The following is a 15,755-nucleotide window of genomic DNA, read 5'->3' as shown; positions in this document are numbered from 1 at the left end:
CCATTCCATTCCAGTTATAGAAACTTGATTCCAGCTCACCCAGTTGCTCTATGCTCATCCGCCTGGGGCTCAGACACCGGCCTCATATCAAGGAAAATAGAAAAAAATGGAGTCCGGCTCAACAGGACTGGATTTTCCTTTTCTTTTTAGTTTTCAAAAGAGAATATGGTGCATACAAAAGAAAAATTTACATGGTCGACATGATCCAGTCTGACTGGGTCATGTCGACCTATGCACCATATTTTCTTTTGAAAAATGAAAAGGAAAATCCAGCCCTGTTGAGCCAGAGTCCAATTTTTCCTATATTCCATTCCAGTGTCAGGACTCAGAACATTTTTTATTACCTTTTTGTGCATTACTGCCCTTTTCCAAGATGGCGTCTTTGGTCTCATGTGCACTGTGTCTTCCAGCTATAAAACTCCACCCCAGCCTTCAGTCTGTGCTAGAGTATTCTGCCTTGCATCCAGCTCCTGACCTCTGGTGACTCCCTGGCTATATACCTGCTCCTGTGAACCTGTGGGGTTATCCTGCTACTCTGCTCTGAGTTCCTGCTGCATACACCAGTTCCAGTAATCCTCCTTCATCTGCTGCTCATGTTTACTTCCATCTGCATTTGCTGGACATGTAAGCTGTTGCTGCTCTGCAAGAACCTGAGACTATTACCCAGACCTCCCTGGTTGAGCTAAGATATTATTTGAACTGCCTTATAAGCATATCTATCTGTGTTTTGGACTAAGCAAGGACTTATTCGCCTCAAGTATCCTCAAGAATAATTGTGCTTCATAGACTTTCTGCGTGATTGCATTTTCCTCTGAAGTTTCCTATAGACTGCTGAGCTGCATTTGATATTTGCACCAAGTGTTGTGGACTTGAGTTTCTCTCTGCACCTGTTTGAATCACCGTGTGATAATATAGACTTTACCACTTATAAAACTGTGTCCTGTAGTTGTCTTGTTCCACGCAGAGTCTCCTGAGTTATCCCCTATAATTATTACATCCAGTGTCAGTTTAATTCCAACCAGCGTACACCTCTGTCACGAATCCACACCGCTGCCACCAATTTGTAATGATTCCACACCGTGACCGTCACCCCTACATCACGGATCGGGGTGACTTTAGGGCAACAGACGGCTATCACATGTACAGGGGGCTTATCTTAGTTATCCCTCCACTGCTAACAATGTGATGAAAACACGCACAAGGTTATTGACCTATCGATTTACAGCAGGGGCTTATTTTAGTTATCCCACTGCTCTACAATATACCACGAACTACAGGGATTTATGTATATCCCGCTTTACAGTTCTGCTTGGAAACTTGCAGCTCTCTGGCACCCCTTACCCTCAGGTCAGATTAGGTACTGCACCTAAGGTAATTAGTCACCAGAAAGGCTGCCTGCTATGTACTGGCTATTGGGCATGCTGCAGCGAGGCGATGTAACTACTCCCACTCAGGTAGGAACAATAATTATCAATTCCGCCGTCGCTACGACTCCCAAATGCACAGAACAAGGTATGCTGCCACCAGCTTCGATTAAACGGGTCCGAAGCTAACCCAAAACAGTAGCGTAATTCCCTTCAGAAGACTTAGGGTACGTTTTAGAGCAGGAAGAATGAACTAGTACTTTCAATATTTTACTCCGAAAGATAAGGCAGTGTTTATAAAATATTACAAGGATGTTACAATAAGAGACAATTGGAAATATGTACAAAGGTAATTATAAAAAAACAGGGATTAAATGAGAAATCAACACTTACATGTGTTCAGATCATTGCAGGCAGAACTAGGCTAGTGGGCGGAGCTCCCAAATGTCCCAATGCATCAGGTCTGGCAGTGAGGGCTCCTCTGGTAAGACTCACACTAAGACTGGAGGCTGGGTTGAGTGGAGTCACTTATACCCACAGCCTGGTGACATCACTAAAGGGGTTGAGTTAACATCACCCTCCCCTCTCCTCAGCTGTACAGTTTTCTCCAACAATTCTTATAATTCGTGTATTTTCGGTCCAGAACATATCAGAATCATAACACACCCAGTATTCACCTTATTTTAAAATTGGCTTTCTAATGAGACCAAATTTGTCCTAGTTGGGACACAGGTCTGGAGAAATCCATACTTTTTACCTGTTGGAATTAGAGGCCCATGCTTACAGTGTTTGACAGATCCGCCGATGGAGATTCGCAACCTGGACTTATTATTTTCCTAGCCTAAACCGGTGACCCAATATCTTACAATATTAGAACAAAGAACTTCCTGTCATTAGAGAAATTCTATACCAGTTCTAGCTGGAGGGAGATTTTGAGCCTACACCAGCGCAATTGCCCGGACCCTGGAATTTACAGCTAGAGCAATAAAACCTCTTCTACACACACATTCCAGAAAGCAAAACACAGAGTGAAGGGGGGGTCAATGCCCACCCTATATGTGCTGGCAAGAGAAACTAAAACTTATATTATACATTTTCCTCACACCTCCCCCTTCTGGTGTGCGCTACGGAGGCAGGACCGCTCGGTACTCCTCCATGCGCACCTCAACAGGTTCACCATTGCTCCCACTTTCTCAGGCTCTGGCTTTAGGGTGCCTCCACCTACCCAGTGCCCCAGGTAGTGGACCTCACTCATGCCCAGCTGGCACTTTCCCGGTTTGATAGTCAGTCCAGCTCGGTGAATTCTCCTGAGCACCTCCTTGAGATGCGGCAGGTGTTCCTTCCAGGAGGAACTGAAGATGGCAATGTCATCCAAGTATGCCACTGCGTACTTCTCCAGTCCCAGAAGCAGGAGGTTGACCATCCGCTGGAAAGTGGTAGGGGCATTCTTCATACTGAAGGGCATGACCGTGGACTCATACAGTCCAAAGGGTGTGATAAAGGCGGACTTCTGCGCCTCAGGACTCAGGGGAATCTGTCAGTATCCTCGACTCAGATCCATTATGGTCAGGTAATCTGCGCCAGATAACCTCTCAAGCAGCTCCTCGATGCACAGCATTGGGTGCTCGTCAGAGGCTGTGATGGCGTTGAGCCCCCTGTAGTCCATGCAGAACCGGGTGGTCCAGTCCTTCTTGGGCACGAGAACTACAGGTGAGGCCCACGCGCTCTTTGACCGTAGAATAACCCCCAGCTGTAACATCTCATCGATCTCCTGGCGCATAACCTGCTGCACCTGGTCGGAGATTCGATAGGGTGTTCGCCATAGTGGGGCATGATTCCCAGTGTCCACCTCGTGGATGGCTAACTCAGTCCTTCCAGGTCGGTTGGAGAACACAGCCCGGAATGGTTCCAGAGTGGTTTACAGCTGCAACCGCTGGGGTTCAGTTAGAGAGGCGCTTACCTCCACGTCCTCAATGGACCCACTGGCCTTGGCTTGGGCCAGCATGTCCAGGAGGGTCTCTTCCTCCCCGTCTTCGGGCAAGCTGCAGACTGGAAGGACAAAAGGTTCATGTTTGTGATGAGCCTTCATCATGTTGACGTGAAAGGCCTTTCGCCTACCCCGAGCGTGGTCAAGTGTGACCACGTAGGTGACCGGGTTGAGCTGTTGGTGGACGACGTACGGGCATTCCCAGGCTGCCTGAAGCTTATCCTTTGGTACAGGGACCAGCACCCACACCTTCTGACCCACGCGGTGGGTCCGCTCCCAGGCGTTCTGGTCGTACCAGTGCTTCTGATCAGCCTGAGCCTGCGTCATGTTGTCATGCACCAACTGCGTCAAGGTCTGCATCTTGTCACGGAAGCGAATGACATACTCCACTATGGACACTTCAGGAGTTCGGCTCCTCTTCCCAGGATTCCCTTACCAACCCAAGGGGTCCCCGGACTCGCCTGCCGTACAGGAGCTCGAAGGGGGAGAACCCCATCGAGGCCTGCGGAACCTCTCGGTAAGCGAATAGCAGGTGTGGGAGGTACCACTCCCAGTCGCGCCCTTGGGTCTCAACCAGCATGCGTAGCATCTGTTTGAGGGTCCCATTGAAGCATTCACACAAGCCATTGGTCTGTGGGTGATACGCACTCAATACCAGGTGCTTCACCTGCATTTTCCTACAGAGAGCCTCCATTAGGCGAGACATGAATTGGGTCCCTTGATCGGTGAGTATCTCCCTGGGAAATCCTACACGTGAAAAGATAGCCAACAGGGCATCCGCCACCTTATCTGCCCTAGTTGACGACAGAGCTACTGCCTCTGGGTACCGGGTAGCGTAGTCTACCACAGTAAGGATGTATTGCTTTCCAGAGCTGCTGGAGATGGCCAGTGGGCCCACAATGTCCACCGCAATTCTCTGGAAAGGCTCCTCTATCACTGGCAAAGGGATCAGGGGAGCCTTAAGAGCAGGCCCCACCTTCCCCACTCTGACAGGTGGTACAGGAGCGGCAGTAGTTTGACACATATGTCCCCATCTTAGGCCAATAGAAGTGTTGAGACAGCCGGGCCTTTGTTTTGCTGATCCCCAAGTGTCCAGCTAGCGGGATCTCATGGGCAACCCGTAATAACTCACCCCGGAATTGCTGCGGGACGACCAGCTGTCTTTCCCTCAACCACTCCTTTTGTGATTTTCCGGGTACTGTCTTCCGGTACAACCTTCCTCGTTCCCAGAACACCCTCTCCTTATCAGTCACGGAGGTGGGCGTCTCGGCGAGTTGTCTCAAACTCTCTAGGCTCGCATCTGCTTGCAGAGCGGCCTGAAACTCCTGGCTAGGGGAAGCCAGAAGCGACGTCAGGGTCCTTTCCTCACGGGAACCCTCTGGGACCTGCTCTGGGTCCAACTCTGGTTCAATCACAACGATGACTGAGGAGGGTACGGAAGGCAGACAGTTATCTGCGTTCCGGGCACTCTGACTGCGGGTGACAGCAGCTACGTAAGCTGTCTCCCCGGGGATTTCTACAGACCCATCAGCCGACGCTGCTATGGGTACTACTTTTCCATCCACCCCCAACACTCCAGGGGCAGTGCTACTTATGGGCCAGTTACCTTCCTCGGTGGCACAGGTCAATTTCATGTCATCACCTTCCTCACAGTTCCCATGTATCTCCCCAGTTCTTGTAGCACCGACGCTTGCCCCTGCTAGGGGTTCCTCAGCCGTCTCACTCCGCAGAGCGACGTGGCTGAGCACTCCTGTACCTATGGACACATCAACCTTCACAGAAAAATCATTATCAGGTTCAGCTGGCACAGGTACATTTTCACCATCAATCCTAGGGAAAAAATGGTTATCAGATGCATCATTACAAGATAAAGCATGGTCAGGTAACACATGCGATTTGCCATCATCATCATCATCAGGGTTAATGTTACCCTTATTAGCAGATTAGGGAGGGGTGTCAGGAACGTAGTATGCAACCATCCTCCCCAAATCAGTCCCCAACAAAACATCAGTGGGCAAATTATCAGACAGCCCCACTTCCTTCACCCCGCTCCCGACACCCCAATCGATATAAACTCGAGCCATTGGCAAAGGACAGCTGATGCCCCCAATCCCAGTGACAATTAGGGTTTTCCCCGGAATGATTTCTTCAGGGGCCGCCAGTTCGGGTCGGATGAGGGTTTGTTCAGCCCCGGTGTCCTTGAGGCCTGTAGCAACATGGCCTCCCACGGTGACATGCTGTACGTTGTCACACACCCTCCCAGCCACACCACCCACCAAAAGAACTGTTGCGTTAGGCCCTGGGGCCTTGGCTGGGGGGTTCTTCTGCTTGTCTGGACAGTGGGGACTGATATGACCAGTCCTTTTGCAGAAGAAACACTGGCGAGGTTCGGTGGTAGGTCTGGTGCTGTTGGCCACATGGACAGGACCTCTGATGTGTTGGCTGGCAGGGGTACTGGTGTTGGTTGCAGGCTTACCCCCTCTCCAGCTGGTGGTGACTGGCTTCCACACTTCTGATCTACGGTTGGCCTCATAGGCATCGGCAATCTGTGCTGCTTTCGTCACATCTTTGGGTTCTCTGTCCATCACGAACTGTCGCACCTCAGCTGGCAAAGATGTAAGAACTGGTCTTTGATCATCAGGTCTCCCAGCTGCTCAAAGATGGTCACTGACAGTCCATGGAGCCACTGGTTAAAGTGGGTCCTGAGTCCATGCACCACATCGCCGTAGCTGTCATGTGGGCCACGTTGGAGGTTCCAGAACTTTCTACGGTACACCTCGGGTGTAAGCTGGTACTTGGCTGAGGGCCTGCTTGATGGCCTCATAGTCACCATCTTGTTCTTGAGGGAGGGCAGCAAACGCCTCCAGAGCTTTGCCTCTCAGCCCTGGGGTCAGGTATCGTGCCCATTCGTCTGTAGGCAGCTGGTACTGCCTGCAGGCTTTCTCAAAGGCCCGCAGAAAAGTGTCCAAGTCCCCGTCCTTTTCCATAACAGGAAAGTGATCGGGCCGGGGCTTCGGTATCTGAGCGCTGCTGGGCTCACGGCTCCGGGCAGTGGAGGGTATCCCCCCTGCCGGAGCATCTCCAGTTCATGGACTCGCTGGGCTTGGCGCTCGGCTCTCAGCCTCCCGCTCGGCCCGCTCCTGGTATTGCTGGATCAGCTGCAGACGTCCATCACGTTCATCGGTGGGGAGTAGTTCCAAGACCGCCAGCAGGTGGGGGTCCAATTCGCCCTGATTGCTAATAGGGCCGGCATTCAGTGGCTGGACCTCTGCTGCAGCACCATGTTTGCTTGTGCTGGCTTCTGCGGCCACTGGGCTCAGAGCGGTCTAGAGCCAATGCACCAGATCTGTGACAAGTTGGGCTTTGTTTTTGCCTTCAAAGTCAATGTGCTGTGACCTGCATAAGGCAATAAGGGTGTCTCTGGTCTGCTGCTTATAAAAGGTTTCTCCCAGCACAACCATGGTTGCCAAATAAAAGATCGGACAGAAAAACAAAGAGAAGGGAAGGGATAATTACCAGTACACACAATTGTCTCAGGACTAGTAAACACTGAGTTCGTTCTCCAAACTTATTTATGCAGAGTCCTCGCAAGAACTTTGCAAGTTTTTAGTGAGAGGAATGATTGCTCAAACCAAATCACTAATGCTCTAAGATCTCACCGCTGCCGCTGCCACCAATTTGTCACGAATCCACACCGCTGCCACCAATTTGTCACGATTCCACACCGTGACTGTCACCCCTACGTCTCGGGGTGACTTTAGGGCAACAGACGGCTATCACATGTACAGGGGGCTTATCTTAGTTATCCCTCCACTGCTAACAATGTGATGAAAACACACACAAGGTTATTGACCTATCGATTTACAGCAGGGGCTTATTTTAGTTATCCCACTGCTCTACAATATACCACGAACTACAGGGATTTATGTATATCCCGCTTTACAGTTTCACTTGAGAACTTGCAGCTCTCTGGTGCCCCCTTACCCTCAGGTCACACTAGGTACTCCACCTAGAGTAATTAGTCGCCAGAAAGGCTGCCTGCTTTGTAATGGCTTTTGGGCACGCTGCGGCGAGGGCGATATAACTACTCCCACTCAGGTAGGAACAATAATTATCAACGCCGCCGTCGCTACGACTCCCAAATGCACAGAACAAGGTATGCTGCCACCAGCTTCGATTAAACGGGTCCGAAGCTAACCCAAAACAGTAGCGTAATTCCCTTCAGAAGACTTAGGGTACGTTTTAGAGCAGGAAGAATGAACTAGTACTTTCAATATTTTACTCCGAAAGATAAGGCAGTGTTTATAAAATATTACAAGGATGTTACAATAAGAGACAATTGGAAATATGTACAAAGGTAATTATAAAAAAAACAGGGATTAAATGAGAAATCAACACTTACAATGTGTTCAGATCATTGCAGGCAGAACCAGGCTAGTGGGCGGAGATCCCAAATGTCCCAATGCATCAGGTCTGGCAGTGAGGGCTCCTCTGGTAAGACTCACACTAAGACTGAAGGCTGGGTTGAGTGGAGTCACTTATACCCACAGCCTGGTGACATCACTAAAGGGGTTAAGTTAACATCGCCCTCCCCTCTCCTCAGCTGTACAATTTTCTCCAACAATTCTTATAATTCATGTATTTTCTGTCCAGAACATGTCAGAATCATAACACACCCAGCATTCACCTTATTTTAAAATTGGCTTTCTAATGAGACCAAATTTGTCCTAGTTGGGACACACAGTTCCGGAGAAATCCATACTTTTTACCTGTTAGAGGCCCATGCTTACAGTGTTTGACAGATCCGCCGATGGAGATTCGCAACCTGGACTTATTATTTTCCTAGCCTAAACCGGTGACCCAATATCTTACAATATTAGAACAAAGAACTTCCTGTCATTAAATTCTATACCAGTTCTAGCTGGAGGGAGAGTTTGAGCCTACACCAGCGCAATTGCTCGGACCCTGGAATTTACAGCTAGAGCAATAAAACCTCTTCTACACACACATTCCAGAAAGCAAAACACAGAGTGAAGGGGGGGGGTCAACGCCCACCCTATATGTGCTGGCAAGAGAAACTAAAACTTATATTATACATTTTCCTCACAACCTCATTCTACTTAATGTGCTTCTGATTAGGTGATCACCTGAACCCAATCTTATTTAAAAAAGGAAAGTATAAAAAACACTGCTGTGGTGTTCACAATCCTCTTGCAACAGGACAAGCTGGATGGCAAAACAAGTTCTAGTAATAACCCAGAAGTAATAGGAATGAAAAAATAACTTTTAACCATGCCAAAGGAGTTGAAAAGAAAAGTCTTGAGTGAGGAAAAGAAGGGCTTAATTCTGGCTTTACTACCAGAGGGATATAGTGAGTGTCATGTTGCCTCCATCCTATAATTTCTAAGACACAGTCCATTACAACAAGGTCAGGCAGCAGACACTGGGCACAACAAAGCTAAAGACCGGCAGAGGGCACAAACGACTCTCCACTGACCGGGATGACCGTCATCTTATTCGAATGTCACTCAGCAACCGCAGGATGACATCAAGTGACCTACAAAAAGAATGGCAGCTGGGGTGAAGTGCACGGCAAGAACAGTTTGTAACAGGCTCCTAGAGGCAGGACTTAAGTCATGTAAAGATAGAGAAAAGCTTTCATCAATGAGATACAAAGGAGAGCCATAATGAAGTTTGCCAAAGACCATAAGGATTGGACCATAGAGGACTGGAGTAAGGTTATCTTCTCTGGTGAGTCTAATTTTCAGCTTTGCCCAACACCTGGTCTCCTAATGGTTAGACGGAGACCTGGAGAGGCGTACAAGCCACAGTGTCTTGCACCCACTGTGAAATTTGGTGGAGGATCGGTGATGATCTGGGAATGCTTCAGCAAGGCTGGAATTGGGCAAGTTAATCTTTGCGAAGGACGTATGAATTAAGCCGCATACAAGGTTATCCTGGAAAAACAGTTGATTCCTTCTGCTCAATGTTCCCCAACTCTGAGGTCTGTTTTTTCCAGCAGGAAAATGCGCCATGCCACACAGCTAGGTCACTCAAAGTGTGGGTGAAGGACCACCACATCAAATCCCTATCATGGTCAGCCCAATCTCCAGACCTGAACCCCATTGAAAACCTCTGGAATGTAATCAAGAGGAAGATGGATCGTCACAAGCCATCAAACAAAGAAGAACTGCTTACATTATTGTACGAGGAGTGGCATAAAGTCACCTTAAAGCAGTGTGAAAGACTGGTGGAAAGCATGCCAAGACGCATGAAAGCTGTGATTAAAAATCATATTTATTCCACAAAATATTGATCTCTGAACTCCTCCTGAGATAAAACATTAGTATTGTTGTTTCTAAATGATTATGAACTTGTTTTCTTTTCATTATTTGAGGTCTGAAAGCAATGCATGATTTTGCTATTTTGTCTATTTCTCCTTTTCAGAAAATAAATACAAAATTTGTTGCTTGGAAATTCAAATACATGTTGTCAATAGTTTATAGAATAAAAGAGCAATTTATATTTTACTAAAAAATATACCTATAAAGAGAAAAATCAGACAAACTGAACATTTTACAGCGTTCTCTTAATTTTTGCCAAAGCTGTATATGTGTATATGTGTTATACTGCAACATATGTGGTATGCTCTGGTTGCTATCTGGGGGGGGAGGGGGGTTAGGGAGAGTTATTGGTTATATATATATGTGTGTATATATATATATATATATATATATATATATATATATGTTTGATTACAAAAATGTTCTATGAAATTTAGTGTTGGCGGAATTTTAGAAAATGTTCCTCTGTTCAGTGAGATATTAAAAAAATCATATTTATCAAAGAGTAATAATGTATGCGGATTAAGGTTTATTAAAATTTATGTAACAGAACATAACTATAGTTTCTTTTCTGCATGCCTTCTCTCATGTTTTACAAGATATGACTTATGCATAAAAGATTCCCCACCTTCTGGACATGAATACAACTTCTCTCCTATGTGAATTCTCTCATGGCTTACAAGACTTCATTTTTTTGTAAAGCACTTCTCACAGAGTGAACATTACGGCTTTTACTTTGTGTGAATTTTCTGATGTCTAAGAAGTTTTGATTTATCTCTAAAGCTTTTTCCACATTGTAAACAAGAAAACGGTTTTTCCCCTGTGTGAATTCTTTGATGTTTATCAAGATGTGATTTTGTTCTAAAACATTTATCACATTCTAAACATGAATACGGCTTCTCTCCAGTATGGATGCTCTGATGTGCAATAAGATTCCATTTAACTGTGAAGGCCTTATCACATAGCGAACATGAAAACGGCTTTTCTCCTTTGTGGATTTTCTGATGTTTAACAAGTTGTGATTTCTCTGTAAAGCACCTTCCACACTGCAAACATGAAAAAGGTTTTTCTCCTGTGTGAATTCTTTGATGTTTAACAAGGTCTGATTTACTTCTAAAACATTTCCCACATTCTGAACATGAAAATGGCTTCTCTCCTGTGTGAATTCTCTCATGTGTAGTAAGAAATGATTTATACATAAAAGATTTCCCACATTCTGAACATGAAAATGACTTTTCTCCTGTATGACTTCTCTCATGTGTAGCAAGGTGTGATTTATTTAAAAAATATTTCCCACATTCTGAACATGAATACGGCTTCTCTCCTGTGTGAATTCTCTGATGTCTAATAAGATGTCCTTTATCTGTGAAGGACTTCCCACATTCTGAACATGAAAATGGCTTCTCTCCTGTGTGAATTCTCTTATGTATAGTAAGAATTGATTTACATATAAAAGATTTTCCACATTCTGAACATGAAAATGGCTTCTCTCCTGTGTGAATTCTCTCATGTGTAGCAAGGTGTGATTTACTTAAAAAATATTTCCCACAATCTGAACATGAATACAGCTTCTCTCCTGTGTGAATTTTCTGATGTCTAATAAGATGTCCTTTATCTGTAAAGCATTTCTCACATTCCGAACATGAAAATGGCTTTTCTCCTGTGTGAAGTCTCTCATGTATAACAAATTTTGATTTCATCGTAAAGCATTTCCCACATTCTGAACAGGAGTATGGCTTTTTTCCTTTGCGCTTTCTTTGTGATAAAAAATCTGAGATTTTTTCAAGTTGCTTGCCACACTGAAATCTTGTATCCACGTTGTCACCTGGAATTGTGGTAACAATGCGAGATTGCTCAGGAGAGGGTTCCCCATGATTAGGATTATAAGAAAGTGAAGTACTAGGAAGTCCAGGAGGTCTATGATAGGTAATGACGTTTTCTCCATTAGAGTGCTTCCTGATATCTTCTTTTTTACAATTTAGTGATAAACCGTTATTCTCAGAAGGATTTCCTATAAGGATGAAACATGGATTAGATGTGAATTTTTTAACACAAAAGAGATTTCTAAATTTATTTTATAGAGCTCACAATAAAGACCCTCGTCGATGAAAGTAATAAGGAGGACAACTGCATGCCATAACATTAGCACAATGATGGGTGTACCATGCCCCAGCAACACTGGCATTCCTAACTACAGCGCATACGCAGTTGTGTTCCTCCGAGCAGCGCCGTGTCACTCCCGGTCCGGCGGTGTACGCCGCGGTACTTATAATCAGCCACTGCCAACATTATGCCATGCCAGCACAAGCAGCTAGACGCGGAAGCGCCACAAGATATTTCTTGTCCTAAAGGTAAAATTCCCTCAGCCATTTTTTATTACCCTTCAACGCTTACACTTCTGCTCAATGTAATTGTACATTATGCTGATATATTTCAGGTCCCCTACAACCCTGCCGGCCACCACTGTTAAGTATTTTTGACAACCTTAAGGTACATCTTAAAGGCAGATCGGACTCATATATACTTCCATCATTAACCCCTTCATGACCCAGCCTATTTTGACCTTAATGACCTGGCCATTTTTTTGCAATTCTGACCAGTGTCCCTTTATGAGGTAATAACTCAAGAACACTTCAAAGGATCCTAGCGATTCTGAGACTGTTTTTCGTGACATATTGAGCTTCATGTTAGGTCGATAATTTTTGCGTTTATTTGTGAAAAAAATGGAAATTTAGGGAAATTTTTTAAAATTTCGCAATTTTCAAATTTTGAATTTTTATTCTGTTAAATGCAAATGGTCTCTTCAGAGAGGAAGAGGACTAGAACTCTAGTGCCACCGATTGTAAGTAGCAATCCTAACAGTCAATGTCGACCCTTTAACGAGCCTTGTCACATGACTTAGGATAAAAGGTAAACCAGATCTCAATTTGCAGACACTGTGTTTCGGGTTAAACCAGAGAGTTTTGTGACACAAAATAGTTAATAAATTACATTTCCCACATGTCTACTTTACATCAGCACAATTTTGAAAACTATTTTTTTTTTTTTTGCTAGAAAGTTAAAAGGGTTAAAATTTGACCAGCGATTTCTCATTTTAACAACAAAACTTACAAAACCATTATTTTTAGGGACCACCTCACATTTGAAGTCAGTTTGAGGGGTCTATATGGCTGAAAATACCCAAAAGTGACACCATTCTAAATACTGCACCCCTAAAGGTGCTCAAAACCACATTCAAGAAGTTTGTTAACCCTTCAGGTGTTTCACAGCAGCAGAAGCAACATGGAAGGAAAAAATGAACATTTCACTTTTTAGTGACAAAAATGATCTTTTAGCAACAATTTTTTTTATTTTCCCAAGGGTAAAAGAAGAAACTGGACCCCGAAAGTTGTCCAATTTGTCCTGAGTACGCCATATGTGGGGGGAACCACTGTTTGGGCGCACGGAAGGGCTCGGAAGGAAAGGAGCGCCATTTGACTTTTTGAATGAAAAATTAGCACCAATCGTTTGCATACACCATGTCGCGTTTGGAGAGCCCCCGTGTGCCTAAAGATTGGAGCTCCCCCACAAGTGACCCCATTTTAGAAACTAGACCCCCAAGGAACTTATCTAGATGCATAGTAAGCACTTTAAACCCCCAGGTGCTTCACAAATTGATCCATAAAAATGAATAAGTACTTTTTTTTTTTTTTTCACAAAAAAATTCTTTTAGCCTCAATTTTTTCATTTTCACATGGGCTACAGGATAAAAATGGATCGTAAAGTTTGTTGGGAAATTTCTCCTGAGTACAAAGATACCTCACATGTGGGGGTAAACCACTGAATGGGCACACGGCAGGGCTTGGAAGGGAAGGAGCGCCATTTGACTATTTGAATGAAAAACTAGCTCCAATCGTTAGCGGACACCATGTCGCATTTGGAGAGCCCCTGTGTGCCCAAACATTGGAGCTCCCCCACAAGTGACCCCATTTTGGAAACTAGACCCCCAAGGAACTTATCTAGATGCGTTGTGAGAACTTTGAACCCCCAGTGTTTCACTAAAGTTTATAACGCAGAGCCATGAAAATAAAAAAATATTTTTTTTCCACAAAAATGATTTTTTAGCCCCCAGTTTTGTATTTTCCCAAGGGTAACAGGAGAAATTGGACCCCAAAAGTTGTTGTCCAGTTTGTCCTGAGTACGCTGATACCCCATAACACATGTGGAATTATATACTTAACAAAAAAGCAAAAGGTGGCTACTTTGAAGAACCTAGAATATAAGACATATTTTCAGTTGTTTCACACTTTTTTGTTAAGTATATAATTCCACGTGTGTTAATTCATAGTTTTGAGGCCTTCAGTGTGAATGTACAATTTTCATAGTCATGAAAATACAGAAAAATCTTTAAATGAGATGGTGTGTCCAAAATTTTGGTCTGTACTGTATGTGGGGGTGGGAACCACTGTTTGGGCACACGTCGGGGCTTGGAAGGGAAGTAGTGACGTTTTGGAATGCAGACTTTGATGGAATGGTCTGCAGGCGTCATGTTACGTTTGCAGATCCCCTGATGTGCCTACACAGTAGAAACCCCTCAAAAGTGACCCCATTTTGGAAACTAGACCCCACAAGGAACTTATCTAGATGTGTAGTGAGCACTTGGAACCCCCAAGTGCTTCACATAATTTTATAACGTAGAGCCGTGAAAATAAAAAATCTTTTTTTCCCACAAAAATGATTTTTTAGCTCCCATTTTTTTATTTTCCAAGGGTAACAAGAGACCCCCAAAGTTGTTGTTCAATTTTTCGCTTAGTACTAGGTGATGTCACCCTTTCCATGCCTCCCGCCAACCTCGCAACTGCTACAGCGGCTCTTCCAGCCGGAGCTCACCACCAGCCTACATCTCCACATACACGAGGGGAGCCATAGAACCGGAAGGACGCTCCCAAGGCTCTTTATACACTGCACGGAGTCTGCCCCAGCACCGGACCACCAGGATGTGCACCAGGCTCACGGGTACTGAATAAGTGATATCTATTTGCACACTCTTTACCAGTAACCGGCTTGCCATCTCTGCACACCGCTTGTCTAAATTCACAGGTCTGTAGAGCGGTAGTTTAGTGTTTATAGATTTCAGCATATTTGCAGTTCAGACAGGATCACGCACAGAGCCTGTCTCACCACCAGCAGCTTCAGCTTATTGTGTGTGGGCGCCAGTGTATCCCCTTTTTGTTGTTTCATAATTTAGGACTGCAATAAACCATCTGAGGGAGATGATCTATCACACTCTACAAATATCTTTGTTCATTGTGGCCAAAGAGTTCTATTTTAAACTCATCGGTCAACAGGACTTGTTTCCAAAATGCATCAGGCTTGTTTAGATATTCTTTTGCATAGTTCTGAAGCTGAATTTTATGGTGAGGAAGCAGAAGAGGTTTTCTTCTGATCTCTTCCTCTTCGATGAAGGTCATATTTGTGCAGGTGTCTCTGAACAGTAGAACAATGTACCACAACTCCAGACGGGGGTTCTGATTTGCCTCTCTAGCAATTCTATGAGCAGTTATCACTGAAATTTTGCTTCCGCTTCCAGACCTTATCTTGACCTCCACTGTTCCTGGTAACTGCCATTTCTTAATTACATTTTGAACTGATGAAAGGGCAACTTGAAAACACTTTGCCATCTTCTTATAGCCTTCTCCTGCTTTGTGGGCCTCCCCCATTGTCATTCTCAGAGTGCTAGCTGCTTGGAAGAACCCATGGCTGCTGTTTTTTGGCACAAGGTTAGAGGAGGCTGGGTTTTTATAAAGCTCGGAAATGTGCATCACCTGGCCTTTCCTAACGATGATGGTGAACAAGCCATAACCCTAATAGGCTAATTAGGGTCTGAAAACTTGAACTTTTACATGATACTGTAGATTGTGTCATGTGATAGAGATGATGGAAGTAGTAGTAGTAGTAGGTGACCACAGAACACATGACAGTCTCCCCTCCTCACCCTGATCGGCCCATATTGCGATGGTCTCTGGTGCTCCATGAATACCCTCAACCTTAATATCAATCAGATCTTCACCCTAAAAAGAA

At 44.9% G+C, this 15,755-nt stretch overlaps 2 protein-coding genes across 3 annotated transcripts in view; one reads left to right on the top strand and one right to left on the bottom strand.

Annotated features, from left to right (window-relative positions):
* The window catches only part of LOC143793562 (uncharacterized), a 293,906-nt gene that overhangs the window by 213,515 nt on the left and 64,636 nt on the right, over positions 1 to 15,755 (top strand). The window lies entirely within an intron of this gene.
* Positions 10,096 to 15,755, bottom strand: part of LOC143793547 (uncharacterized) — a 37,258-nt gene continuing 31,598 nt past the window's right edge. For both annotated transcript variants that reach the window (XM_077280613.1, XM_077280614.1), the window contains 2 exons: positions 15,670 to 15,745; positions 10,096 to 11,706 (listed from right to left, as the gene is read on the bottom strand). In XM_077280613.1, coding sequence (XP_077136728.1) covers positions 10,427 to 11,706; positions 15,670 to 15,745 — 1,356 coding nt within the window. In that variant the 3' untranslated portion in view covers positions 10,096 to 10,426. The remainder of the gene's footprint in view (positions 11,707 to 15,669; positions 15,746 to 15,755) is intronic.

The sequence above is a fragment of the Ranitomeya variabilis genome, chromosome 1, assembly GCF_051348905.1.
Source record: "Ranitomeya variabilis isolate aRanVar5 chromosome 1, aRanVar5.hap1, whole genome shotgun sequence".
Taxonomy (NCBI): Eukaryota; Metazoa; Chordata; class Amphibia; order Anura; family Dendrobatidae; genus Ranitomeya; species Ranitomeya variabilis.
The sequence above is the reverse complement of the archived record's forward strand: the minus strand, read 5'-3'. Positions and strand labels throughout refer to the sequence as shown.